The sequence below is a fragment of the Nanorana parkeri genome, unplaced genomic scaffold (genome assembly GCF_000935625.1).
Source record: "Nanorana parkeri isolate BGI_ZX_2015 unplaced genomic scaffold, ASM93562v1 scaffold232, whole genome shotgun sequence".
NCBI lineage: Eukaryota > Metazoa > Chordata > Amphibia > Anura > Dicroglossidae > Nanorana > Nanorana parkeri.
In genome coordinates this window covers 802094-829476 of record NW_017306500.1, presented here as the reverse complement: position 1 = coordinate 829476, position 27383 = coordinate 802094, and the positions used below count along the sequence as shown (strand labels likewise).

The window sequence follows — 27383 nt, the reverse complement described above, 5'->3', positions numbered from 1 at the left end:
TCTTTAGTGCTTTGACACAGAAACACAATGGGAGATGTTCTCTAAGATGCATTAAGTAATCATTAGGATGCTAAACATCCTCTGTCAACACACAAGGATTAAAAACATACAATTTAGTCAAATAACGGGGCATCAGAAGGACACAAAGTCCAGGGTAACAACTTACTTGCCCATGGATCATGGATTAACTCCTTCATGCCTGCAGCTGCTCTTGGGTTTGCAGGAGAGTCCATCAATAAAGTTCTCAATGCTCAATTATTTTATCCAATGTCTACAAATGTTCTTTTTTTAAAAAAAATTGATGCATATAACTGATGAATTAGCATAGTATAATATCTGCAGATTGCATTGTCTCTGGTACTACTAAAAAAAGATTTAAAAAATATATTTAATTTATTTATGCAATATGAACCCTTTAAGGAAGGCTTGTACTATGTTACTATTACTGTTTCACTAGCTAAGTTGCGCACCACCCTCACTTTCCTGAACCAATTAATTTTAATCCTCCCCCATTCTATCCAATTTTTTAAGTATTAGCTTTAGATACATTTTAATCCCACCCCAAGGATCCCTAAAACCCCTAACACCTAAACACCAACCAACCTAACAGTTGAAGTTCAACACCTAACAAAGCCTTGGGGAAGAGCTAGAACATATTTCAGTTTTTCTTTGGTTTCAGTATGTGTGTTCCCATTTGCTTCCACCTTCCTGTCCTTGCTACAACAAAAATGATTGACTCAATGGTTTTTATGTGGCCCATGGTACCACATCCATAAATATGTATCAAATTTAAAGTAGAAAAAGTTGAACCTTTATGGTACCAAAACACATAGAATATAATAAAACATCATATTTATTTAAATTCAGTTAAACACAATATACAATGTATGGCATTTAACAAATATCATCATACAACATCTCACACAGACAGAAAGAAAGACCTCAAAAAGCTTTACCTCAAACTACTACTACCATGCTGTAATAAAAAAAAGTATACTTATTATATCTTTGCTAAATTTATGCTCACACTCATATACATAGAGGAAGCACCAAAGATATAACCTATTTATCATAGATGCTGGTGAATAAGTGAAGCAAGGATAAAGGTAACAAACAGATGTACCAAAGAAGTACAGACATATTCACTGTCCAGAAGTGCCAAAGATGAGGCCAAGGACACCTGACAAAAGCAAGTGCAGGGGCACTAAAAGAAGTGGTGGACCTACCAGAAACATGAATATGGTTGTAATAACTATGCTTTGCCAAGAAGGGAATACAGTTTGGATGTCTAAATAAAGATAATTGTGGATGTTTAAATACAATTTTCCCTATAGATTCAAAATTGCAGATACAGATATGCAACCATGCTTTCTCACTTAGTGTATTTGTCCATAGGCCGTTCATGTATATGTAGAATAAAAAACATCCTCCACAGTGACTCTATAAGACAACTTTAATAATAATCCTCCATAGTTGTAAAAAGGTCTGGGATACACCCGCACATGGGGCACCAAAAAAAATCACCCCTGAAGTTTGGATTTTCTGTATGCATTGGTTAACCTCACAATAACTCTCACTATTTTACCTACCAAAATAATTTGAAATGTTTAGGGATATATAAGGTTTTATATATCCACATGTTAGCTCACAGTTTTAATACATACCCAGGTCATATTTTTTTATAATAAGCCAACAAATGGACATAAATGTGAAAAAATGCAGTTTGTTTAATGCAGAACATGTTTTGCAAAATTATTTGCCAATATTTTCACTATATGATTTTCTCCTACAGGGACATCACATATGTGTAGGTTTTGATACCTACTGCATGGTTAATAATCAAGTGTGTATATCTTAAATTTATAGATATTAGGCATTTTTTGGTGCAATAGCTGCAATTCACCAACCAGCCTAGGAGGACCATTGCAAACTGATTAAATAAAAAATGAGGCTTCAAAAATAACAAATGTGTCTATGCTATACATTGTGTGTGCTTGCAAAAAGGCAGGCCTATAATTATTTATCTACCTGCAGGGGGAGATAGTTGCTGCTATATAATTTAGTGCTGCTGGTGTTGCAGAATACTGCTATATTTACAGTAGTCATGTACACAGTCAGTGTGTTTTGGAGAGACCTTGAATAGACAGGGAGTGATCAATCAAAGAGATCACATAGTGTTTGCAAGGAGAGATATTTGTTGCTCTACTACACAGTTATGCCGAACAGTGCTAAACCCAATGCTGTATTGTGCCTCATTACAACAATGAATTGCAGTTTGGTGGACTATAAAGTTTGCAATCCCCACCATTCACTGTGGTACAATATTTTAGACTTTTTTCTTTGAAATAATAAACTGTTGTTTTGATTTTTTTTTAGTTAAAACTTGTCTGGTGCCTTCCTCTGAAATTGCAGCCAACTAAAACTGCTTACATAGTGTGCAGTGACTGTAAAATTGTTGTGTCTTTTTATGTAAAATAGTACACTCTAATTTTATTTTCTTGTCTATAAACCTGGCTGGTCTCACTAAGAAAGTGCAGCCTTTCTGTTACATAGCACAATTAAAAATTGTTTTTGTTTGTTTATTAATCTGGCTGATCTCTCAATGTGAAATAATGGTCATGGAGTCAGTACAATATTTATGCCTTTTTCTGTGAAATAAAACACTCTAATTTGATTCTTGAATACGGGCCCTTTAACACTAGTACGGTATGTTGTGAAACTTCCCTTCCTATCACATGAGACAGCAGATGTTGCAGCTAATGCAGATGGTTGCTCCCACTGAGCTCTGTGGTGCATAGTGTCATGTATTTCCTAATTAATTTGGTACCTAAATGGCTGTTACTTTTACCATAGTACCACTATTGGAACTGACAGCAGCAGATATGGTAAAAAGGCCCACACAGTCACACTCTCTGCCACAGAGCATTTGCTCTGCCACATGTCTCCCATAACAGTGCATAGTACCCTATACTTTGAAAATGTCCAGAATTGATTTTCAAAATGTGCTCCCCCATTGACTTCAGATTTATATTTTGGACGTTACAATCTTTTTGCAGAAGTTTTAACTCACAAGGGGCTGATATGCCCCTACGTGATAGTAGTGACAATTCCTTTTTATGCTGATCTCTCTCCTGTTACCTTTACAAACACATTGGGGGACAGAGTACACGCACACTTCTGTCAGTACTTTTTCAGCTCTGAACTTGAAAGTACTCTGAGCTAAGCAGTTCTGTGTTCATTCTCAGTAGAAGATGTTCCCAATCTCCTCCACCCTTGACCATTATGAATGACCCCACAGTGATCTCGTACCCACAGAGGAGCAAGGTGAGTGTGGGGACCGAGAATGGGGACAGGCACATGGCTACCCACTGGCACATCACCCCCATCACATTTACTTCTATGGGTGATCAGGCAGCTGTATAGCTTCCCAGATCACTCCTACACTCACATAGACCATGGGCATGATGAAAAGAAAGCAAACCCGGCTGCAGATCTGTATTGATCTATTCACTGCACTGCCATAACACAGCAATTGAGGTGTCAGTGCAAGGGTTAATCATGCCCATTACTTTCATTGGTGACCACACCAAAGTAGTTACCAATTAAATCCTCCAGGCCACTCACTGCAGTATGCAGCTCCTCACTGTCTGGGTGACATGGACACTTCCAATTGGCTTTTGGTGAGGTCCTCATAGGCATCAAAGGACACTTGATTGGAGACTTAGTTGATTAAAATAGGTGTTTTAAAGTTTTATTTTAAAGAACAAACAGGTAAATGGGTTGGAGATGGTGGAGGAGAGAGAGGAGAGAAATGTATAAGTTTTCCTGCAGACGATCTTTAAATAACACATTGCAGTATATGTGATAAACTACTGGGATATATAGTATGACATGTTAAATTATAACTGCTATGGGCTACAGTACATCATAGCTTAAGTTGATTTATGAAAAGAGTAGAGGCTGTTCGCTTTGTAATGGAAATGTACACTTTACAAAGTGTATGTTTACTTCGCAAGGTGAAGGTTAATAAATAGGGTGGACCAGGGAATCAAATACCAGGGAACTGAAAAAAAATGATATATATTTTTACAGGATGTGTCAATTTTCTGCATAGTTCCACTTCAAGCAAGTCTTTGAAATTCTAAGATTTATTTTTTGTTTGTCAGCTTTGAGCTACAACCTTAAATGGATTCATATACTTTTAAACTTTAGCCAGAATAAATAGATCCACTAAGTTCTACTGATTAACAAACATCTTCTGAACAGGTAGGTGGCATTGCTGTGCTGTGTTTCAGCTTGAAAACTGAAATGTTTTAATAGAGAGACAGTCAAAGCCTGTCTCTGGAACTGGCAAGATGCATTCATATTACATACTTGAGTGCTTAGAAAAACCTGAATGTAGCTTCAAATGAAGTGCAGCAGGCTGGTAATGTCTATATAAGGTGTTTTTCAGTTTAAGTATCATAATTTACATACTTGATTATATGCCACACTTTTATGTGGCACTTTTAAAAGTAAATAAATACAAAGAATTCAAAGAGAGAGAGGATGAAAGCAATTCACCTGGATACAGGCTATGAATCTAAAACCATAAGCATGAGCAATTTGTTATTGCATTTTATTAATCTTTAAGCCAGTTCCTATTTCTTACAAGGATGGCACAGACTACTTTGTATTTGCAGAAACTTCTTTTTCTTTTGATGAGCCATATACTGCACATCTGATGTCAAGGCATACTGAATCAAGCACAAGATTTTGATGTGTCCTTGTTTAGGGAGGCAACGTGCAAAGCGCAATAAAACACAGCAACGTAAATGAACACTGAATGCTTTTTGGTCGCTATAATATGCTGTATTTTGTAAACAATATTTTTTCTTTTGTTCTGCCTTAAGGAAAAAGCCAATTTCACCAAAATATGATCAAATAAAATATGTGTTTAAATACTTTATCAGGGCTAAATTTGCCATTAGGCACAGTGGGCGTGTACCTACAGGTGGCAGAGGCAAGAAAAAACTTTGACTTTATAGTCATTGGCCACATAATTGTTCCATCATCAGTAGAACTACTCTCATCTCCTATAAGCTTAATCACACATTCAGATTTAGGTTAGGATGAATAAAACAAGATAATATTCTGTTTGATAGAGGTGATCCTAGCAGAAGGGTTCACGGCCCAGTATTCCACAAACACAAGTACAACAGTGCAGCCTATAAGGCCGATTGCTTCTCTTCTGCCCTTTCCTTGCAATCCTTCCTGGCCTGCCCTTTTGCAGTTAAAGCATATCTAAACCCCTAAACATAAAATCTAATACCGTGTTTCCCCGAAAATAAGACGCTGTCTTATATTATTTTTTGCTCAACATTTGTACAACAATCCACAATTATTCATGTAGAAAAGTCTATATGTATTCATGTACAAACATATGGTGATCAAGGCAATCAGGGGTGCCGTACCTTTCCAAGAGCAATTTGGTAACCAATCGCTGGCCAGAATGAGCGAAGCGCACTTTCACTATCGATTCCTCACAGGCGGAGTGCATTTGATATCACTCCGCCTGTTACAGGAGCCGGCGCTTCAGAAGAAGCATCGACTTGTGCTCTGCTCCCTCCGGTGCCGCCTGGCTTCCTCTAGCTCTGGCTTCGTTGGCACCGGTGATTCTCTCCGGCGGCTCTTCAAGTTCCCCCTTATGCCACCACCGGCCCTGGGAATGGTCACAACTAGGTCTTATTTTCGGGGTAGGTCTTATATTTTAGCAATTCCCAAAAATAGTACTAGGTCTTATTTTCGGGGTAGGTCTTATTTTCGGGGAAACAGGGTATATTGCAGCTGACCAGTTATCAGATGTGGTCACTGCATTGTTTTTTTCTGTTAATCCTGTGAATAACACACTTCATCTCTCTGGGTAGCTATACTCACTCGTCCATCTATGGCGGGAGCCATTAATGTCACCCAAGATTGACTTTAAGCATGTCTTCCTCTCCTCGTCTGTATTACATGAGAGGAGGGGGCAATAGTAGTTTGCAGAAGAAGGATAACATTGTTTTTGCTTTTAGTGCCGTTGAAAGCAAGTTTTAAGGACTGATAAGCTGCAGTGTATTAGAACTGTGTTTGTTGGGCTTAGCTAAGCATGAGCAAAAACTGGATAAGAATATTTTCATAACTGTCAGAGTACTTTTTCATTCCTCCCTACAATCTTTAATTGCTATAAGGGTGTTTGAAAGACAGTGAGGGTACATACAGTACCTCCATTAGTGCTGGACCCTATGCTTGGTATGTTCTTAAGCTGATCTCCAGAATTTTCAAAAGTTAATCCTTGCAGTGGGGATATAAAGAAGATACACTCACTCAATTCTCGATCCTGTGGCGGTGACTGTTCCCCTCTCCCGGTAAAGGTCCGCTTTAATATTAGACTTTATTTTATAATTTTTGGGTGTTAATGGCATAATAAAAATAATTATATTTTGTTCAGAACTGAGCATCATCTCTTTATAACAATAACTTCTTCCCTAAATAAATGAATTCTAAATAAAAGATAATTCCTGGCCCTTTTAAAGAGTTATGGACAACTTGAGAGGCTTTTCCAAAAATATGACATATACAGTATATATACAGTATATATATTAGATTTTTAAGAGCCATCGACAACACAGTAGGCTTTTCTAACACTGCTTCAATATAACAAACATTGCATGCACACTTGCTTACTGTATAACTATACATATACAAAAGATAGCAAGTTTATATTCTCTGTTCACAGAGAATCGTGCTGGTGGTGCCATTCATGCAATCGAACACGAAAAAAGCTGTATGTTGCATCGATTGCCACGGATCTAACCCCATTGAAATCAATGGGGCCATGTGGCAACCGCTGTGTGCAAGTGCACATGATCGAGCCGTCCCAGGATCACCCAGGTCCGCACCAGCCCTTAACATGTTCACTGCTATATGTATGCAATCTCATTTTTCTCTTGGTTATATTACATACCCATCCAGTTTTGAAGATGACTCCTTTAGCTCAGATGCATGTGATTCTGCCTGGTATACCAGCTCTGGGAGGTCCCTGATTCGAATTTCGGCAGTAAGGTTGTCTATTTTTGCATCTAATTTTTCAGTCAGTAATGGAAGCTCATTGTTGACATCTCTCAAATCCTGCAAAGCAAATAATATGTTAGAGAAGCAAAGTGTCTACTGTAGGCAGTCTAGCAGCAGGTGGAATATGTGCAGAAAAGTTGCAGTTAGACTCCTAGAGAAATTAAAAGATTAGACATTACCTTAATTGTGTCTTAATTGAATGAATGAAAATAGAATGAAATATGTAATATTAACGCTATGGGGCCCGGGCACAGGGGGGCCCGGCTAGGGCATCCCTCTGATGCCGTGTGGGCCGCCTGGATCGCTATGGCATGTAAAGGTGCTGGCTGTCACTGACACAGCTCATCAGTGGCGTTTCTCCTCACAGCCGCTGCAGAGCTGTGTCAGTGACAGCCAGCAGCTACGGCAGAAGAAGCCAGTGTTCGCAGTGAAGGAGGAGGCGGGCCTGGCTAAGAGCAACTCCGCCTCCTCTTACATCACTGGCCAGCGACCTAAGAGCAGGTGGGGCCATTGATGTATAAGGAGGCGGGGACCCGTCGATAGAAGAGGAGGCGGGGTCCGGAGACGGAAGAGGAGGCGGGGACCATGGAGGCGAACAGCGCTGACAGGTAAGAGATGTGCAGCCCATTTGAGACACTGCAGAGCCCACTATAGAGAGTCTATGGTGGGCTATGCAGGGTCACTCTCAGGTGGGTTGTTTCGTATATTTAGGTGGGCTCTGCAAGTGGCATAACTAGCAATCACGTGTGACTTCTAGTTACGCCCCTGAGTATGTCGACATATCAATATAACCTTTGTAGTTTAGTAATATGGGGTCTATAAAGTATTGTAAAAATGTAATTAAATCAATATTAGTGTAGTTATAGATGAACAAACTGTCCCCGGGGCCTTTATGCTGACATTGGTCCATTTTCTATAATGAAGCAAATTCCAGTTACCTTTTTCAAAAGCATGTACTGTAACTGCCCAGGAATTGTAACTTGATATGGGATTTAAACTGCTTCTGTGCTGGAAAGATTCACGGTTGGCCCAGGGGCCACAAAATATGCTTTGCAAGTTTCAGACGACTAACATAAAGAATAAAACTATGTTTTGTTATTATATACTGTACATCATATACATGCAGGCACCTCCCTTTGAAGGCTCTACTGTGTCTAGTACTGGCTTTGTGGGTTTTTTTTGGTTTCCTATAACCAACCTCACCAAAACCTGCCTGGTTATATATAGACAATGAAAACTGTAGGGAAAAGATGAAGCTACAGATGGTATTCAGAGGACTTGGAATTTAGGGGGTCTAATGCATCTGTTGCAGCAGAAACCCACAATTGCAGTCTCCAGAGCCTTTGTATCTGCTCACAGTTTTTGGCCTTGGGGAGCAAAAGTAGTCACCCTCTAGAAGGAAAGACAGTGTCAGCATGAATTCAGTTATATATATATATATATATATCTATATATGTATAAAAACATAGCACAACTGTTTGCTGTGATAGACATCCAGCTTAGCCTGTTAGACTGAAGCAAATAGAATAGTATTATGGCTCAGACTGCAGTCTTGCGTTATGATGAGGTATAAGGTCTGCATGAAAGGTAGCAGTATACAGTATACTGTATATATATATATATCTCCTGACCTTATTAAAGTAAGGGTGTCAGGGTACACACCTGTTCCGTCGGAGAGGCGGGGGCCAGCGCCGCCTAGCACCTCCTTATCAGACCTCTCCACCCTCCAGCTAACGTTCCCTCCGCATAAGACAGAGGAGATTCAATAGTTCAGCGTCTCGCTATTGAATGAGGAGTGAGCAAGCTGCTCTCCTCACAAGCTGGGACTCCCAAGCTGATTGGATGAATACTACTCAACTGGGGGGTAACAGTCTCTTAGTCACTCTCTCTCTCTCTCCTACAATCAACCATCCAAACCTGGATGTCACTTGGGGTACAGGAAGAAAGCTGCAGCAGCTCCATCCTCTGCCAAATTCTGTGGAGTCTCTGAAGGATCTAGGGGTCAGCAGGGAACTACATATCCCATAACACCCTCTAACCGCAAGTATTCCCTGGATTGTGTAAAGTGATGTAATTTGTCTTCAGGGTGGATATTGCTAGTTAGTGGTCTCAACACTTGTACACATAGTGGACTATCCTTCTTGGGGTTATATCACTAGTATTTGCTCCTTGAACCTTCTCGCAGCAATTCCTGCTGGTATCACCCACTGTGGCAGCAGTCATCTGTGTTCTTGTTCTCTCATGCAGTAATACTCTATCCCAGCTTAAACATAACAGAGGGACGCAGTGCATGATGTAAACTTAACCCTTGAGCCGCCACTCTAATTACTAGAGAAAATCCTGGGTTCCGTACTGAGACTGAGACTACATTCCTGCCATCCAGTGAACATAGTTTGAGGTGCTGATTTTACAGGTCTCTAATCTCCGCAGCTGAGATCCATAGCATCCTAAAAAAATCCACGGGTTGTTACACATAGCCATGACAAAGGGTCATAATTTATGGGATCATTTAAAAATATCTATGCATGCCTCATCCTTCCATGTCCAGTTTTTTTAGATCATTCTACTTTTTGTTTTGCTTTTGACCTTATAGTAACTATTATACATTATATGCTCATTTGTTATAAATGGTTGAAATGCAAAATGTTTCCATGGGTGTGCTACTGAGGAGGACTTAGCCTGTTATTTTATTGAATTATATTTTGGGTACGATGGTTTTTCTCTATTGTCTATCCTGTTGTTGATAAACTCAGCAAAGTGCATATACAAAGGGACCTTTAGTTCTTTTCCCTATTCTCCAGGTTAAAAATGTTTAGTATTTCCCACACAGAAAACTTTTGTTCTGTTGTCAATATGCTGGTACAAATTGAATTCTGCCAACTAAAATTATTTATCGTTTGTAATGTTCAGCATCCCCTTTGATGACTAATCATTACTGTTTAAAGACCAGTGACTTTCCTACAATATATATATATGTAAAAATACCTGAAAAGCATTTCAGAGGTAAGTAAACACTAATTAACACTAACACTCATTAATACTAACCAGCCGTGAAGGATAAACATTGGCTACCAGAAGTCTTTATCTGCATACTTGTTCCAGGTCTATGGAGCAACATGGCAGCCAAGCAGCTTGCCTTTATAGAAGGAAGGTTCAACAATAGTATCCTCCATGTTCATCTAATGACAGGTTTCCTTTATATTCTCTAGATACACCAAGCTTCACTTACATTATCAGCTTCATTGATGCTTTGTGCCAAGTTATTGACTTCTGTCATGATGTCGTCAGCCTCGCTCAGCGTGTCTTCAGCCTCTTTCTTGCCTTTTTCAATGGCTTGCTTTTTCGCCTATGGGGTAGAAAAAAATAATCATCTATAGTATAATCTACATATCAGTACAAAGTAATGCTTAACCACAGGTGGCAAGTCAAGTAATGCAAGTACAAATTTACATTGTGTCATGCATCTAATAACTTATGCCACTATTGCACTATGTTCTCAAATACAATCTGAAATAACGTATAATCAACTGAAAGCAAGTGTCAAAAAACATCACGTCTTTATGCTGCAACATAGTGGGTGATAATCATCCATGCTTTCAGAATGCCACCTGTAGTGACTCATGATAATATCTTACGGCACGGATATTTGGCAAACACATTTGAAGGAAGTTTATTATTTTGCTTTATTGTACAATTTATTAGGGTTGCTGTTCATGTTTGAGAAAACATCAAACTCACCCTGAACATTGTAGATTCTGTTCTTAAAAACTAGATCTGAACATCTGTAATATTCAAATGTACTGAGTTCGGCACAAAAAAGTGATAAAAGCTGTGCAGTGGGCATTTTATGTACACTTAACAGTAATTATGTGCATATAATTACTCACATGGCTTTTTAAAGTCAGCAGGGGTTTATTTACATTCTTAAATTATAAACCAGTACAGGGATAGTTTACAATTTGCCAATGTACCATAACCAAAAAGACAAAGTCAGCCTCCCACAGCTGTGGTGTGGGGGATGCTATGTAGTCATTGAAAATAAAAAACGGTGTGGAGTTTGTAATAATATTGAATCCAGATCCTTACCCCACCATGCAGCCTGGGTGGCCAAGAAAGACAGCGAGTGTGCATCCCTCCTTTTGGTACCACATGCCTTTCAACAATGGGGTATACTTTGCCCTAGCCTCCCCTCCCCTTTGCAATGTACCCTTGTCCCAATGTTAAGGTTCAATGGTTGCTTACCCTCTTCCGTGTGCCCCAAAAAGAAGATGGGGTAAAAGTGAAATGTGGGGACCTATGTGCGAAATCTGGAAGATCCCTTTACAATAAGGAGGGGACCAGATATCTATACCCTCTCCTACATTAGTACCCCTATCTGTCCACTGACCACTAAGAAACACTCAGTGAACAGATTGCAGGTCTCAAGACTTGTCTTCCAAATTGACGTAGTCCAATGTGCAATAGCATGAATGGGGTAACAAGGATCATGGAGGCATACAAAAAAGGCCACACTATGTCTCTTGTGGTGTTTTAAAATTATACAGGTCTTTGACTTTAACGTTAAAATGGCTGATAGTTTAACTCTATAAGTTGTTTTTTGCCATTCAAAGTTTCTAGTGCACAGCCATAGTTTTTTTTTACATAAGTAAAGAGTATAGTAGGTTTGATATTGCAGTTGTTTATATCTGCAGAATTTAAATATCCTCAGCAAACTTTAGTAAAAAGAATAGACTTTTATCAAAGCATTCGCAATTGTTATCTTGCTCCCTAGAGGTTTAAACATTTGTACTAATACAAAACAAATGCTAATGTTAACCATTTTTATATTAAAAGTCCATCAAGAACCATAACAGATTCACATGCAAAGCACTATGCATTAGAGTATATACGACATTTCCATCAAAATACATTCGTTCAAAGTAAGGACATTCATTACTCTACAAGGATAAAAATGTAGATTTAAATAACCTTCAATACAAGCCATTAAGTCATCTAATCACACTTTATTCATTCCTGTTCAGTTCCATCTGGATTTATTTAAAAAAAAATCCCATCTCAGATTTAAATAAATTAAAAATTAAACTGTGTTTCAATATACTACAGAAAGTAACTTGAGGATGGCTAATTCTCACATGTTGTCAAAATCAAAGTGTACAATAGAAATTGCTCTTAAACTATAAATTATGAAGAAACTAAAGTAGCCCAAATTAAAGCAGTTTGGAGAGTTGTAATGGTGAATCATTCGATGTATTAAACTTTATTTTTATACACCTATACTACATGTAGGAAAATAATATATATGGCCTATAACACATCTCTCATCATTTTTAAGATAAAGATTTATAGGCTTATTTCACTTAGCTATAATGATTGTTATTTGCCACAACAACCATTTTTTTATATATATGAAAACCAATGAGAGCTTCAGATAACAGTCACATGGCTGATCATGATGGTCATGGCAAGTAATACATACCTTATAGTTTAAGGACCCTTATGCCTCTCTCTTTTTCTTTACCTCTCTTTCTCTCTCCTGCCCTCTTCTATTCTCTCTGTGTTAACATTGTTTTTGCTGCATTGTTAATACATTTTAAATAAAATATCTAATTACTTTGACTTGTTCACTTTACTACTTATGATTTTCTGCTATGTTCAATACAGCATTTAAATGCCAAAATTATATTATGTTGGTTAAATATTGGAACATAGGGAAGCATGGCTTAGATGGGCTCTTATATTAATATTCACATTGGACTGAGAAATAAATGTGTGCCTATCCATAGATTTAGCTTAAGCTCCCTGCTGAGTGCCCCATCAAAGGTCTGACTAAAAGGGACCGCAGTAGAGATACCACTGCTTTTCACACAGGATGCAGAAGTCTTTTTTTTAAACATGCTGACAAACATAGGTGTTTTCTGCTGTGGCTCGGTAGGGGTTAAAAAAAAGGAACACAATTATTACTTGTTACTATTGTGGACCACCCTGATTAGATTAGCATAATTTTCTTAAAGTTGGGCTTTAACTCTTTCCCTACCAATGACATAAGATATACAGTAGAACAGAGCCACTTCGAGCTGACCAGGCAAGTAAGCCCTATGTCAGCTGAATTGCATTACTGCTTCAGTGACCATGAACATATGGCAGAGGGGTCCCCTAGAGGGCCTAGACTCTTCTGATTAAATGAATATCTGTAACAAGCCTTTCATAGCAGCTATTCATTTAAAATTTGATGCCCCCCACCAAGCCACCACCACTGCTCTGCATTGTCTCTGCCTGTCAGAGTTCCTCCCTGCTGTGTGGTGGCAATATGCTCCCCTCTGTGTCTGTTTTTACAGGCAGAGACAGTGGGTTGTGGAGGGGACATGAAGGGGAGCATACTGCAGCCCACAGTGGGGAGGACTGAGTGACAGATGGGGCAGTAGTCGGCATCAGGGATAATCCTTTCAAGAACTTCCAGGTTTTTAGGTGCCGATTTACAGTTTTGCATACTGCTTCTCAATAATGCACAATTTACAATTTACAAAAATGTATTATTAACTCAAGACAGTTTTATCTTTTAGTTATATTAGGAATTTTGTAAGTTTTTTTGTATACATTAATAATTTTAGTGTATTTGTATTGAAACTATTGTTTGATAAACATTTGCTATCATGGGATTTACAAAACCAGTAGCACCATTTTTTTTGTGCATTCAGAAAATATAGGGTTTGGGGTGTCTTTTACAAACTCTAAAAGATGTGTGTTGAAGTGTTACTCCAGTAAAAATGTTTTCTGAACTTTGGACAGACTGCTGAAGGGTTATATCTCCTGTCAGGTTTTTTTGATGTCTTAAGCTGGCCATTCACCTATAAATTTGCTGCAGATTTTCTATAATCAGATGGAAAAAATGCAACAGATTCCGCCATCTGCACTAAACCGTGTGGATGGAGGAATCTCTCCCTGGGCCAAATTTCACTATCTTGCTAGTCGGCCCCGCTGGCTCTCAAAATACCTGAAAATACCTGAACAATCTGATTAGATGTAGGCATTTTTCAGGTGTTTTGAGAGCCAGCTGAAGCTTGGCCCATTGAGAGATTCCTCCATGGACACAGTTTAGCGTAGATGGAGGAATCTGTTGCACTTTTTCCATCTGATCATAGAAAATCTGTAGATGATCTATAGGTGTATGGCATGCTAAAGTCTCCTTTAGGGAGATTTCTTCACACACCCTGTCCTGATGACTATTATCTCACTACTGGACTAACAAGGTTATATTACAAAAACAGCAACTACCAATTGCCCGTACAGCACCCCCTCGGTTCTCCTGAACCAAAGGGGTCCTGGTGCCGAAGCTAGCCGAAGGATCGGCCGAAGCTACGGCCAGATCCTTCGGCAGCTTTGTGAATAGACCCCTATGTGGACTGCCCATTTAAGCTTTACCGAGAAAAATACTGATATGGTTAAATTCTTCTGTAAACAGTGTAGAATGTGTTGATGCCATATAAATTAATAATAACATGACTACACTCTGAGAACTAGCGGAATATATGATTTCAAAAACAACATCTGGTATGCAGAATAAAATAAAGTACAAGGGGAAAAAATGTCATCTGAAAATCCCAGCCTCCCAGATAATACATTAAACTGCAATTAAATAAGAAATACATGTTAAGGTTTCCCATTGTCATCAACAGCACAGAGCACATCAATTCATTCTATCAATTTTCCAGAAAGTAATTTTGCCTGTCTGAAAGTCTCATGCTGTTGTACGGCACCTTATCAGGAGATCTATATATTATTCATTATTAAAAGTAGTTTAAAGTTTGAAATCAGCTGCTCAGAAATAATATTTTATTGATACCAATATATATCACGTCATATGCTGCTCTTGCCAGTTGTAACAATTGCTACATTCAATTAAAAAATGGCAACATCTGAATTAATAGCTCATGAAAATTCTTCAGGCTAAACAATAATTATTATTGCTTGACAATTTGTTCTGCTTTCCGTTTCTGTGGATAAGTGGAAATAATGTATTTTTCTTCATTCATTTTAGGCAGAATGATTTCCATAACATATTAGTTAAAAAGCAAATTCACCTTTATCATATTTTCTGCTTTTCTTACTTATGTTTAATAACCTTTCTTTTTCCCTTTTTCAGAATATTTCTCTCTTCTGTGTCCTGTCGTCAGCTGCCTTTTGACATTTTTTGGCTGTGATGGGAGATCTGTGCACACATGAAGCTCCCTATGTGTACAGACAAATTGACAGCTGGAATCACCCTGACCAGATTGTAACTATCAATCATAGCTACTGCAGAACAGTGCAGGTTTCAGCAACCTTAGGAAAGAACCAGTATTGCAGTAACATTTTCCCAATACATATGAGTACTACAATTGCTAGTTACACATACTCTTTACCTTTAATACTTTCTGAGCTGCTGACCTGGTATGCAGTTTAGGAAAGTCAGAGAATAGTCTTATGTGCTTGAAGTAGTATTAAACTCTCAAACCTTTCTTTCAATAATTAATCCAGGCAAAATGTTCAGCGAATTCCACCTACAAAAGAGTTTGGGAAAAATTCCTCCAAGCAGCAAAAACAGATGGCTTCGAGCCATCCTCCCCCAGAGTCCATATATCGGCTATTTCGGCATTAACTAGAACCAGATGGTCTTTTCATCCTTGAGTGAAACAATTTCTTAGGGCTTGTCTCAAGCTAAGACCACCAAAAAGACTGTCCTTTCCTCAGTGAGATTTAACGGTGGTATTGAAATCCCTGTTGCAGTCTCCATTCTACCCTTCATCAGAAGATTCTACCTGTAACCTCACCCTCAAGGTGGTGTTTCTGCTTGCGATTGCCTATGCATAACGTGTTTCTGAGCTACAGCCATTGATGGTGGACTCTTCTTTCTGTGAATGTTTCCCTGATAGAGCAGTCCTGAGACTTAACTCCTCCTTTCTTCCAAAGGTTACCTCATCCTTTCCTCTGAATCAGGAAATTGTCCTTTCATCCCTAATGTGAGAGTCAGGGGAACCTCATCCCCTGGATGTGGCTGAATCTCTGAAGTCCTATATAACAGTCACAGAGCATTTTAGATCTGCTCCAAACCTCTTCATCCTCCCCAGAGGAATCAGGAAAAGTCAAGCAGCCTCCAACAGGACACTGGCTTCAGGGCATAGAGGCACCTCAAGAAGTTCGGGCGCATTCTACCCAAGGAGTGGTGACATCGTGGGCAGCCTCTGCCAATGTGTCAAATGAAACCATCTGCAAAGCTACCTGGTCATCCTGAAATACTTTCATTAATCACTATCGAATTCACTCGGCTTTCCTCACTACTGTGGACTTTGGCAAGACAGATATTGCTGCAGGCTCTACTGTGTAAATATGTTAAATTAGTTATTAAAAATGATTTTGCAGTTATTCTCTCCCTGTGGTGATTTCTATGTCCCATTGTGTGCTGCCATGATGTACCAGGAAAACGGAAAATTGTATACTTACCTGTCGGTAATTTTCCTTTCCTGGTGCATTTTCATGGCAGCACACAGGGATCCCCTTAACCCCATAGGACATGACTTGTCCTATGGGGTTAAGGGGCGGAACGTTAACCCATTGTGTGCTGCCATGAAGATGCACCAGGAAAGGAACATTACCGATAGGTGAGTATACAATTTTCCGTATATATATATAGATGATTTCCACTCAGAAGTTGGAGCTCCCAGCTTTTCCTTTTACCGTATACAATGCGATGAATCATAGTGACCCTTTCCGCTTCCCTGCCTGTTCAGATGGGGCTACATAGTTTCCATCAGAAGGACAGAGAAACTGAAAGTAAACCTTTTCTTTTTTGTTCTCTCTTTAGAAAACCCATAATATGAATTCTGTCTCATGGCTGTGCCGTGTAAAAAAGAAATTGTGCAAATAGTAAAATGCAAAGCTAAAACATTAGTTCAAAAACTTGGAAAAATTAAAAGTTGCCCAAAACTATTATATTTTCCATTTAACAGCTTGTGGGAGGCTTAACAGGTCAAATAAGTAATTGCAGCGTTTTAGAAATCGAGCTCCACTTACACTTATGTGGAATTTATTGCTTGTGTATTTGTGAATTAAGCGTTTTATTCATTAGTACAATAGAGTAGTAGAGTAATGAGCAAATGTACACCATTGTTCGTTATGGGGCAACAAATAAATATTACCACGCAATTAAAAATAGATCAGAATAGGAAAGGGTTATAAGACCAATATTAGTTATGTCATTAGTTATAAACATACACAATGTAATTTTGAGTAGGCAAAACAAGTAATTAAGCAGCCTTACACATTTGTACAGTCTGAATCAACCACACAGTGAAGTGCATATTTTTAGTATGATCTACTAAGTTTATGCATACAGGTAGTACCTGCCTAATGTCATTTTTGTTGAATGAAAATTCCCATATACATGACACCACAAACCGTTATAAAATAACCAATTTTCAGTATAGTGAGTTCCATGCAGTTCTTTATCTTTCAGAATGTGTACAGAATGTGACAATATATCAGAGTTTATTAACAGTTTAAAAACTGTAGACAAATGCATTCTGATAGCTACTAGCAATGTATGCATTGTCTGCATGGCACAGTATATCACTAAAAAAGACATTGCGTTAGAAACAACATTTTGACAGTATGCCATATAGTGCTAAATAAACAATTTATTTCAAGGTAATATAATACTTGTGAAGAGATTGTAGAGAGCCTGTACCTGCCTACTTTACGCTGCCGATTACAGCTCTTGCTAAAGTATTATACCAATTTTAGAAAGCCCAGAACTTCTGACGAGCATGTTTTGTAATGTGGGAATTTATCCAGCTCCTCACGTATAAACGGTATTTCACTGTCTACCAAATGGTGTAAGAGGGTCTCATGAAGAAACAGGAAGTAGTCTCTCTCTTTGCATTCTAAGCCAACAGAAATATGTTTTTTTTCCAGAATGCAATTCTAAACAAGAACATGCAAAAAATATCTGAAGTTAAAATATGAAATTATTTACAGATTTAAGGACCTATGTACACAGCAAAACCCATGTGTGCAAATCCCATTCTTTACTATGGGGTTGGTTCACATCTAAGCACTGCAGTTTTTACACAGAATAGTGTAAATCCAGCCTGAATGTAATTATGAAGTTTTCTAACAAGAGGGAGTTAAGAAGCATTTACCTTAAATACACTAAAATGCTTGCATTGTTCCCAAGGATTCTCCTGTCTTTGCAACCAGCTCAGGATTAGCCATTTTCTAACAAAAAATCCAATGTTCCAATGATTTTGCAAGTGCTTTCATGATGAACAGGAATGTCAAATTTATAAATGCCTGTTTTTGGACACCATTTCCATATTTAAGTCCCTCTTATGTGCTTTGCTGTGTTATGCTCAATAAACATACTCACAGACTCAGGGAATCCACTGGTGTCCTGTAGTGATGCCCTGCTCCCCTGCTTTATACCAGGTCTCGCATAACCATTTTACTCTCTGGTGTCATTGGGAGCCAGATGTGTCTTCCTGGTTCTTGCAGATGGCCTCCTAAGATACTTGTGTTACCCATCGCAGTAGGCTTTGGGTCAGCCAATCAAAAATAAGGTGAGTCGTCTGGGGGCCAGCTGCAAGAACTAAGAAGAGACAGATGGCCGCCTGATGTGGCACGTGTGCATTTTCAGTTGATTGACCTGAAGCATCCTGGGATGTGTAATGTGGGTATCCCAGGAGCTCTGGGCTATGTCATTCTTGGAAGTGGGGGGCTGCTTAATTTGAAGTTTTTTTCCTTACATTGTAATTCTGTGAAAGGAAGGGGGAATGATTCATATTAGGGAAAGAAGGTGTGGAGAGTGAAGGTCCGCTTTAAAGAGAAAATACAAACTATTTCCTCCACTTGACCTCGGACGTCAAATACTAAATATATCAGTCCTTCAGGGGTCATAAAAAATTTGTGCAAATCTTCCCATGCCTTTCCTTATTTATCCTAATTTATTTTAAATTGTCTATATTTCACTTTGTTAAATGTTTATTAATGTACGGTACAGCGTATGTAATTTGAATAAATTGAGAGCTGGCAGTCAAGGAAGGGCATTTATTACAGTTAATAACCACTGCTGAATGTGTGTAATTATTACAACATATACAATGTTAGTATTTGTGTAGGCAAGAACAGGAAAAAAGCAATTGGCCATGCTCGTGTAGCACCATGTGCCTTTTGCCTTCTTTTTTCAGCTTTTTCAGCACATTATCCAAAGACTACTGTGTAATGAATTTTCATTCTGCACAAGACATTGAGGAAAACATGTTTGGTAATAGCAATATTTCAGTACCTCCAATGCAGTCATATTGCGTTGATTGATGGCAGATAAACTATCAGATTCTTTAATTTTCCCCCGGGCTTCTCGGAGCAAGTCTGAGACATCATCCAGTTTTTCTTGAAACTGAGTTAATGTGTTCATTGCCTCCTGATTTAAATCATTATTTTTATTATAAGGATCCTTAAATAGCTTCTTAACTTTGTTAAAAAGATCTTCTGCTGCCCTGCAATGAAACGGCACAAAATCAAATTAAATAACCAAATTATTTTGAAAGGGTTAAAAAGTAAACACCACCTTTAAAATGTATACATCTAGCAGTTTTTTAAAATTACTTTTGTATGCTGTATGCAGTTGTTGGTTTAAGGCTAGGTGCACACTTGAGTGTTGGCTTCTCCATTAGTTTTTGGCCCATTTTAACATTTTGTTTACATTTGTATACATGTTTTTTTCTCAGATTAGTTTATGCCTATTCAGGTGTAAATTGCCGTTTTACTCTTCTTGTTACCTGGATCAAAAGAACTACCATTGCTTACATCAGCCTTTTTTTAAAACAATCAAAACCGCATTTTCGGGGGGGGGGGGGGGGGGTGATTTACTATAGAAGTGGAGACTGTTCACTTAGCAGAGTAAATGTTCACTGAGCTTATATGAAGCTGTATTAACTTCAGTCAACCAGTTTTGTATTAGCAAAAATCCATTTATTTTCATTTTGCTTCCCCTTGAATAGGTATTTAGTGTAAACACAGGCTTACCTTATCTTCTATTATTCAAGTGAAAAACCTCTACTACCTTATAGACATGTAAGTTTCATACCAAATTGAAATTGAGACAAATTTCTTTAAATTCGTTTGTTCCCGAATTCCAATGCATCTAAATTTGAACAAATCCAAATGTTTTATTCTGAATTTCTTTTTTTGGCTTTGGGTTTTTTTTCGGCAGGTCTAATGACCAGTATGGATAAAGAGGACCTGTATGGACTAATATGACCAGTACAGACTAAGATGACCAGGACAGACTAAAATGACTAGTACAGACTAAGATCACTAGTATTATTATATTATTATACAGGATTTATATACAGTATATATGCAGCAGTTTGTGCAGTGCTTTACAATATAAGATATACATTACAATACAATTCAAGACAAGAAGGTAAGGAGGGCTAAGATGTCCAAAACCCTGCCGCAAAAATAAAATTTTTGATTATAGGACCAATCCAAATTGACCTGTCTCGAAAACAAAAATGTTGGATTCATCCAAACCGTAAATACAAAAATTCAGATCAATACAAACTGAAAACAAAAATGTTGAATCATTCCAAATTCCGAATAATGTACCAAATTGAATTTCGGATCTGTAATCCAAAAAAATTAGAATCGTTACGAAACTAAACAAATATTTGTAGCTTTTATATGTCTACTACTTTAGTAAATCATCTTCAAGATGTTATTTGTCTTTCATGTACATTTTTTTGCCCATCACATAATATACCACAGCCTAGATTATATTCATGACCAGTGCTTTCTTTGCTCTTTGGGGTAGAAATATTGAAGTGATTAATGCTTTTTGAGGTTCATCGAATTGTGCTATTTTTTTTAAGGGCTACTGTTTGAATCTAAGAAGCATATGGAAACTTGCTCCAGACAAAAATGGTTGGAAATTTACTAGTCATTCAGTTATTTTTTTTGCAGCTGCCAGGCTACTGGTCAAAGGGTGGTTCCATTATTCTAAATAGACATATCACTAGTTGAATAGCACTAGAGTACAATAAATGAAATATATACAGTATATATATCTTGACAAGTAAACAGAAAAAAAAATAAAGTATAAAAACATTGATATCTTGTCAGGAAGATTAAAAAAACTTTAATAGAAAATGCAGATGTTTTACGCATTTTCCTGGTACCCTGTGATTGTTATTTTTTACCAATACGGAAACAATATGTGTGGATGGAAAGATTTGCTAGTTCTCTGTTCACAGTCACATACTGTGTTTATCATCATTAAACTAACTTGGAAAAACATTAAAGTTGTTATTTTGAGAGCATGGCTATTTATTTTGTTCACAGACTTACTGATGTTCCTCCAAACTGAAAATTGAGATTGGTAAGTGAGTGTTTTCATAATATGTAATTATGCTTACTTGAACTCCTCTGTGGCCACTTTCTCCTGATTTTTAAACATTTTCATCCTGAGCTCAGCCATCATCTTGTCAACGTCCTTCTGTAACTCGTGGAAACTCTTGTCCTGTGTCTTGTTCTGAATACCCAGCATTTCATTTAGCTTCACAGCTTTCTCATGTAACTCTGAATATAGTACAAAGGTTGCATTACATGAGAGAGTTTCAATTTATTTCTGAGTTTATTCAATTTAAATTACTACTCTATGATCAACTCATAAAATGTAGGTGAAAGCATCAGGTAAAGTCTTAAAGTTGAACTCCAAGGAGGAAAAAAATCATGCAGCTATTTTTTTATTCATAAATCAAGCAGAAGGTTTGGAGTTTAAGTCATACCCTTTAATAGATAAATGTAACAGCATGAAAAAGAGATATAAAAAGGTATCCTAAAAGCTTGCATCTTTAATTACTTAAAGGGGTTCTAAACCCTCCTTTTTTTGCCTATATCTACTGCTAGCATGCAGTAGATATAGGCAAGAAGTGTAAAAAAAAAAACCGCTTAAAATCCTTTTAAACTTGCCTCGTTATCACCGCTCGTTCCCGCGCCGAGAATCAGGAACTGCTCGTACGGCCGCAAAGGACCTTGGGGCGGGCGCAATGCGCAGTTCCGATTCTCGTCCGGGAGACGAGCAGAGACGCAAGGTAGGTCTATGGACGCGTGCACCCGCCTGCAGACCTAGCTGGATCGGAGAGACAGAGCAGTCAGCACTGGATCGGAGTGACGTCCCACCGCTGGAGGGACAGATGAAAACATGGGGAAAGAAGTGGAAGATCAGAAAAAGAGACATCATTTAAGGTAAGTGCTAACATTTACATTGGGGGGAGGGAAAAAAATGTTTGCCTTTAATGTCACTTTAAGTTAACCAATAAAGGGTGTTACTTAAATTCCATTAATTGAAGCATAACACAGTACAATACTTTCTTACTGCTATTCGAAAAAACATTAAGGGGGTATTCACAAAGGAGCCGAAGGATATAGTTTCAGCTAATTCTTTGGCTCAATTCAGCCGCCAGAGCTCTTCCGGCCGAATCGGAGGACTGCTGTACGTGCTATCCACAATAGCCCATACAGCAGCTGAGCCAAACGCATATGCCAAAGTCACAGCCGAAGTGTTTGCTTTGGCAGACCATTCTCCATGTAAATGTAAACAAAAAAAGAAAATGGCGTGGATTCCCCCTCCCGATCCGAGTTCACAGGCTACTGTCCTCAGGTCATTGTCAAAAACTTTAGTTTTTTTCAATTAAAGGATTTCTTTCTAAAATTGTGGTTTCTTTATTTACATTTTTCTTTAACTCTTTATTGAATGCATAGGGGTACAAGTTAAGGGCCCCCACACACTTTTTTTACTTTTTAACTCAATGTTCCTCCTAACTTTCCTACCAGAACCTTATCGGGAGGGGAACACCACGCTGTTTTTTTTTTACATATAATTTTTTTTATTCTGCTCACTACCTCTTATGTAGTGAACAGAATAACTGAGGCAGCATTCGGCTATTCACTTACGAGTGAACTGCCGGGCGTTCAGCTCAGCCGATCCAGATGTTGGATCGGCAGAGTTGAACGAGTTCTTCACTTCGGCTCACCCAAACATGCTGAGTATGCTTGGCTAAACCGAAGAGGGCCAAAGGCAGCCGATGTACGGCTGAAATCAGCTGTATTCGGCTGAAGTGAATAGCAGAACATAGTTTGTCTCCCTTCACTTTGGCTCAGTTATTCACTCGGCTGCCTTCGGCAGCTGAGTGGATAACCCCCCAAATATAAAATTACATGTAGCAAATTAGTACCCAAATTTGTTTTATTAGAGTCCTGTAAGCACCTCTATGGTAGGACTGGGAGAAATAGGGGAAGTGTTCTGACCAAGTCTTGCTTGTGCTGTATGTAGATGCTCTAACAAAGAACGAGGCAAGATATTTTAGCATCAATGTGTTGCTGCTTCTTGAAAATCAGAAGTTAAGGGCAGGAAAGTGACAAAGTTGTATTGTTTAAGTGCAGTACTGTAGAGTTTGCATGAGCTTTACATTCGGGTCAACCATAAGTTGCGAATGTTGGCTCCCATAGCAACCAATTACCAACATGTAATTTTCTGGCCTCTAATCTGTGGTCAAGTTGTGGTCAGGTTGCTTAGAAGGACCAATCATGGGGATTCCCAACATCCATTGTTCAGTGTCTGTTGAAGGACAGGTATAGCAGTTAGGGTCACAAACAGCAGGGAAAGCTAAATGCTAATACTGGTTGCTGGAAAAATGTATCTATTTCCATGGAGTCACAGACACACTAAAGCTGGTCATACATGAAATAAAATGTGGCTAGTTTTTGATGAACCAACTGAAATTCAAGCAATGTGTGGCCCTGGTGGTACCACTTTAAGTTTTGTAGACAGCAGCCACTGGCGCAGTCTATTCACACTGTGTAGCATGGATGTAGGAATCCATTAGATTGAATCTAATAGTGCATGGCCAGCTTAACAGTGTGCTCTACAGTTGTATACAGTTGTATAGCACATCAGGGAGAGATTTTAGAGTGTTTGCTTGAAGAGTTAGATGCTGGTACTGATTGCTGAAAATGTCTATCTATATTTACACTGAATTACACACACATTAGCAGTGTGCTTGCACAATGGTATAGCAGATTATAGAGATATTTTAGAGTGTTTCCAGATACAGTTAGTCATTCACTTTGAAATCATATCGGAATAAACTGAAGGTAGAAGCTGCTCCAGATTCTGTCTGCTTCAGTTTTAATAAATTCCCCTCACTATCTTTTGCTTCATGTTGGTGCTTTTTTAATTTCATGTTTCTTTCTCATTAATTTAGGCTTAATAAACTGGGTGTTGTTGCTTAATGTCTAGTTCAAGTGTTTAAAGACTGTACACATACCCAATAAAATATCATGGGGGCTTTTTTTTCAGTGGAATAAAAAGAAACTACAATATTTTGTTGGCTTTTCGGGAATTAAGCACAAATAAACATTCTTATGTTGATTTCTATATAAAAAATGTTCCTGTTTAAAATGCGGCCTAGTACAAAAGATTAAATACAGTGTATGTAGGCACTACAATATATTGGGAGCTTTTTCTATAAAATATTTAAACTATAATGTTGAATTTATGGTTTTAAAATTGCTGTTGCGTGCCCTGTTCATAATATGGCCTAATACAAGTGATTAAATACTGCAGACATAGACACTACAATATTCTGGTGGCTTTTTTAATTGAATAAATTATACGCTAATGTTGATTTCATGGTTTTAAAAGGGCTGGTGGGGGTCCATTCAAATTGGGCATAGTAAATATTATTCAATACTGCACACATAGGCAATACATTATCTTGGGGGCTTTTTTGACAATAAAACTGCTGGTGGAAGGGAAAATGAATGGGTCTGGACCAGTGTTTGGCTCTCAGCACTATCAAAGGTTAGCACTATATTTTTATAAAAATAAATAAAAATGAAATATAAAAAAATAAAGTTGTGGGGGGTTGCGGGGGGCGGGAACTTACCTGCCGCTCCTCTGCTTTGAAAGGGGGCGATCACAACCGTCAGCGCTCCCTCCCTCGATCAAATGCTTGGCAAAACTTTGCCTACATTCCGTTCCACTGCAAACGCAAAAAATGGGGCCGCTCTATTTTTTGCATTTGCAGTCGAACGGAACGCAGGCAAAGTTTTGCCAAGCGTCTGATCGCACTGCAAAGTGGGGGCGGGGTGGGGGGAGCGTGGAAGCGGTGCCATTGACTTCAATGCACCCCTCCCGCCCCAGAACGCAGGGGGAAGATCACGGTGTGTTCCAGCAGCTACCGCTCTGGAACGCACTGCTTTCGGTTTGAACAAGTCCTTATGATAAACCTTCCCCAGGCCCACCTACCTGCTTGTCAGCCTGGTCAGATGCTCTGCTCCTGCAGAGCCCACACTGGAAGAGCAGGAAAGTGCCGCTCGCTGTCCACAGTGACAGGCCCGGATGACCCCCACTGCCCCCCCCACAGCCTCAGGCCCCGGGCCCCCGCACCGGTTGCACCGGCGGTAGTTCCGCCACTGTTTATGTTACCATCTAATTGAGGACCTGCTGCTAAAAGCAAGCAAACATGTAAAAGTGAAAAAAAATTATGTGACAAATTATGTGACATCAGCATGTGGTGCCACTGAGGCTGTCTGTGAGAATGATACTATTTCGTAACACCACACACAGTTTAAAGGCATCTCCCAAGCATGTAAATAAACATTGCATAAAAAGGAGGACCCTCTCCCAATGAACAGTAGTCTTTTTATAAAATGTTGCATTGGTAAATGTACCCCCATGACAGTGCCCAACTCCCCATTCCTTTTTTTTGGGTGATGCCTCACCTATTAGCCTTTAAAAAAATTAGCCTTAAAAAACGGTCAGAATTTGTTTCTAATAACTTCAATGGGACCAGCGGGGTCTTAAATGGCTTCTTTTCAATTTACTTTTAGATAAACATACAAAGGAGATCAGAGACAGAGCTTCTGCAGCATTTCCACCAGTGAGGGAGTTACGGCTTAATCTTTCCGGCTAGCGAGGGAGCAGCAGTGCAAACTAAAATGAATTATTTTTTTGCTCTCTCTAACAATTCTGTTGCTGGTTTGAAGTATTCTATGAGGTGAAAACACAGGCTCTTTAACCTCTTTTTTACCAGCATATGTTTATAAATGGTGGATTGGGGGACTCTTATACCACCATTTATAAAACAGTCACTGGAGAAAAGTCCCACAGGCGCCTGTTTTGTCTGCAAATTGATGTGTAGCAAGCCATCCTTAGATGGCTTTGTACACAAAGATAGTGTCTCAGTAATATGTGACATTTCCTCCCCCATTTTTGAGGGGTGTGGGCTCCCCATAAAAATTCCTATGAGACCTAAAGGGCCTGGTATAACTTTGGGGGAACCCCGTGCACTTTTTTATTTTCTAACTTGTCTTTTTTTATTCTGTTCGCTACCTTTGAGGTAGCGAGCAGAATAACCGGGCCGAATGCTGCTCGGCGGCATTTGGCTATTCACTCACTGTTGTTCTGCCCCTATGAGAATAGGGGCGAATGGCAGTGAGTGAGTCAAACACCCGTGAGCATGTTCGGCTGAACCGAAGGGAGCCAAAACCAGCCGATGTACAAGTGAAATCAGCCGTACTCGGCTGAAGTGCATAGCCAAACGGGGATTGGCTCCCTTCACTTTCACTCGGTTATTCATTCGGCTGCCTTCCGCAGCTTAGTGAATAACCCGCTAATGAACTATACTACCTTAAATACAATGAAAAATCTAAATCAGTGATCCCCAAACTGCAGCCCTTTGCTTGCCTTTAACTGACCCTTGGGGTAGTATTCCTTCCTCTGACATCAACGATGAGGCACTATTCATCCCATGGATACCAATAATAGGGCACTATTCCTCCAAATGACACAGAAAATGGGGCATTATTCTTCCTCCCACTGACCACAGGACATAAGTAATTTTTTACTCACACTGACCACTAACCCTTGGGCATTTTTTATTTCCAATGACCACTGAGCATGGGGCATTTTCTATTCCCACTGGCCACAGTCTGGCACACCTAAAGTCTGAAGGAAAGTGGACTGGCCCTTGGTTCAGAAAGTTTGGTTCCCCAGCTCTAAATAAAGAAAAAATATTTTTTTTAAGCAAAGTTATCCCAATTAGCCCTGTGAGTAAAATCTTAAGTTTTGGTTTTGGGGGAACTTCACCAAAGACAAAATCGGTTTGACCAAAATCACACCATTTTTCACTATAGGTCAGTCATTGTGGACTCCACATTTCCCTCAGTTTAAATCTTCAGTTCTATATCTATAG

At 38.8% G+C, this 27383-nt stretch overlaps 1 protein-coding gene across 1 annotated transcript in view; it reads right to left on the bottom strand.

Annotated features, from left to right (window-relative positions):
• The window catches only part of LAMA2 (laminin subunit alpha 2), a 646095-nt gene that overhangs the window by 134902 nt on the left and 483810 nt on the right, over nt 1–27383 (bottom strand). The window contains exons 36-39 of the mRNA XM_018556291.1: nt 21540–21702; nt 19409–19619; nt 10322–10438; nt 6986–7149 (exon numbers count right to left, since the gene is read on the bottom strand). Coding sequence (XP_018411793.1) covers nt 6986–7149; nt 10322–10438; nt 19409–19619; nt 21540–21702 — 655 coding nt within the window. The remainder of the gene's footprint in view (nt 1–6985; nt 7150–10321; nt 10439–19408; nt 19620–21539; nt 21703–27383) is intronic.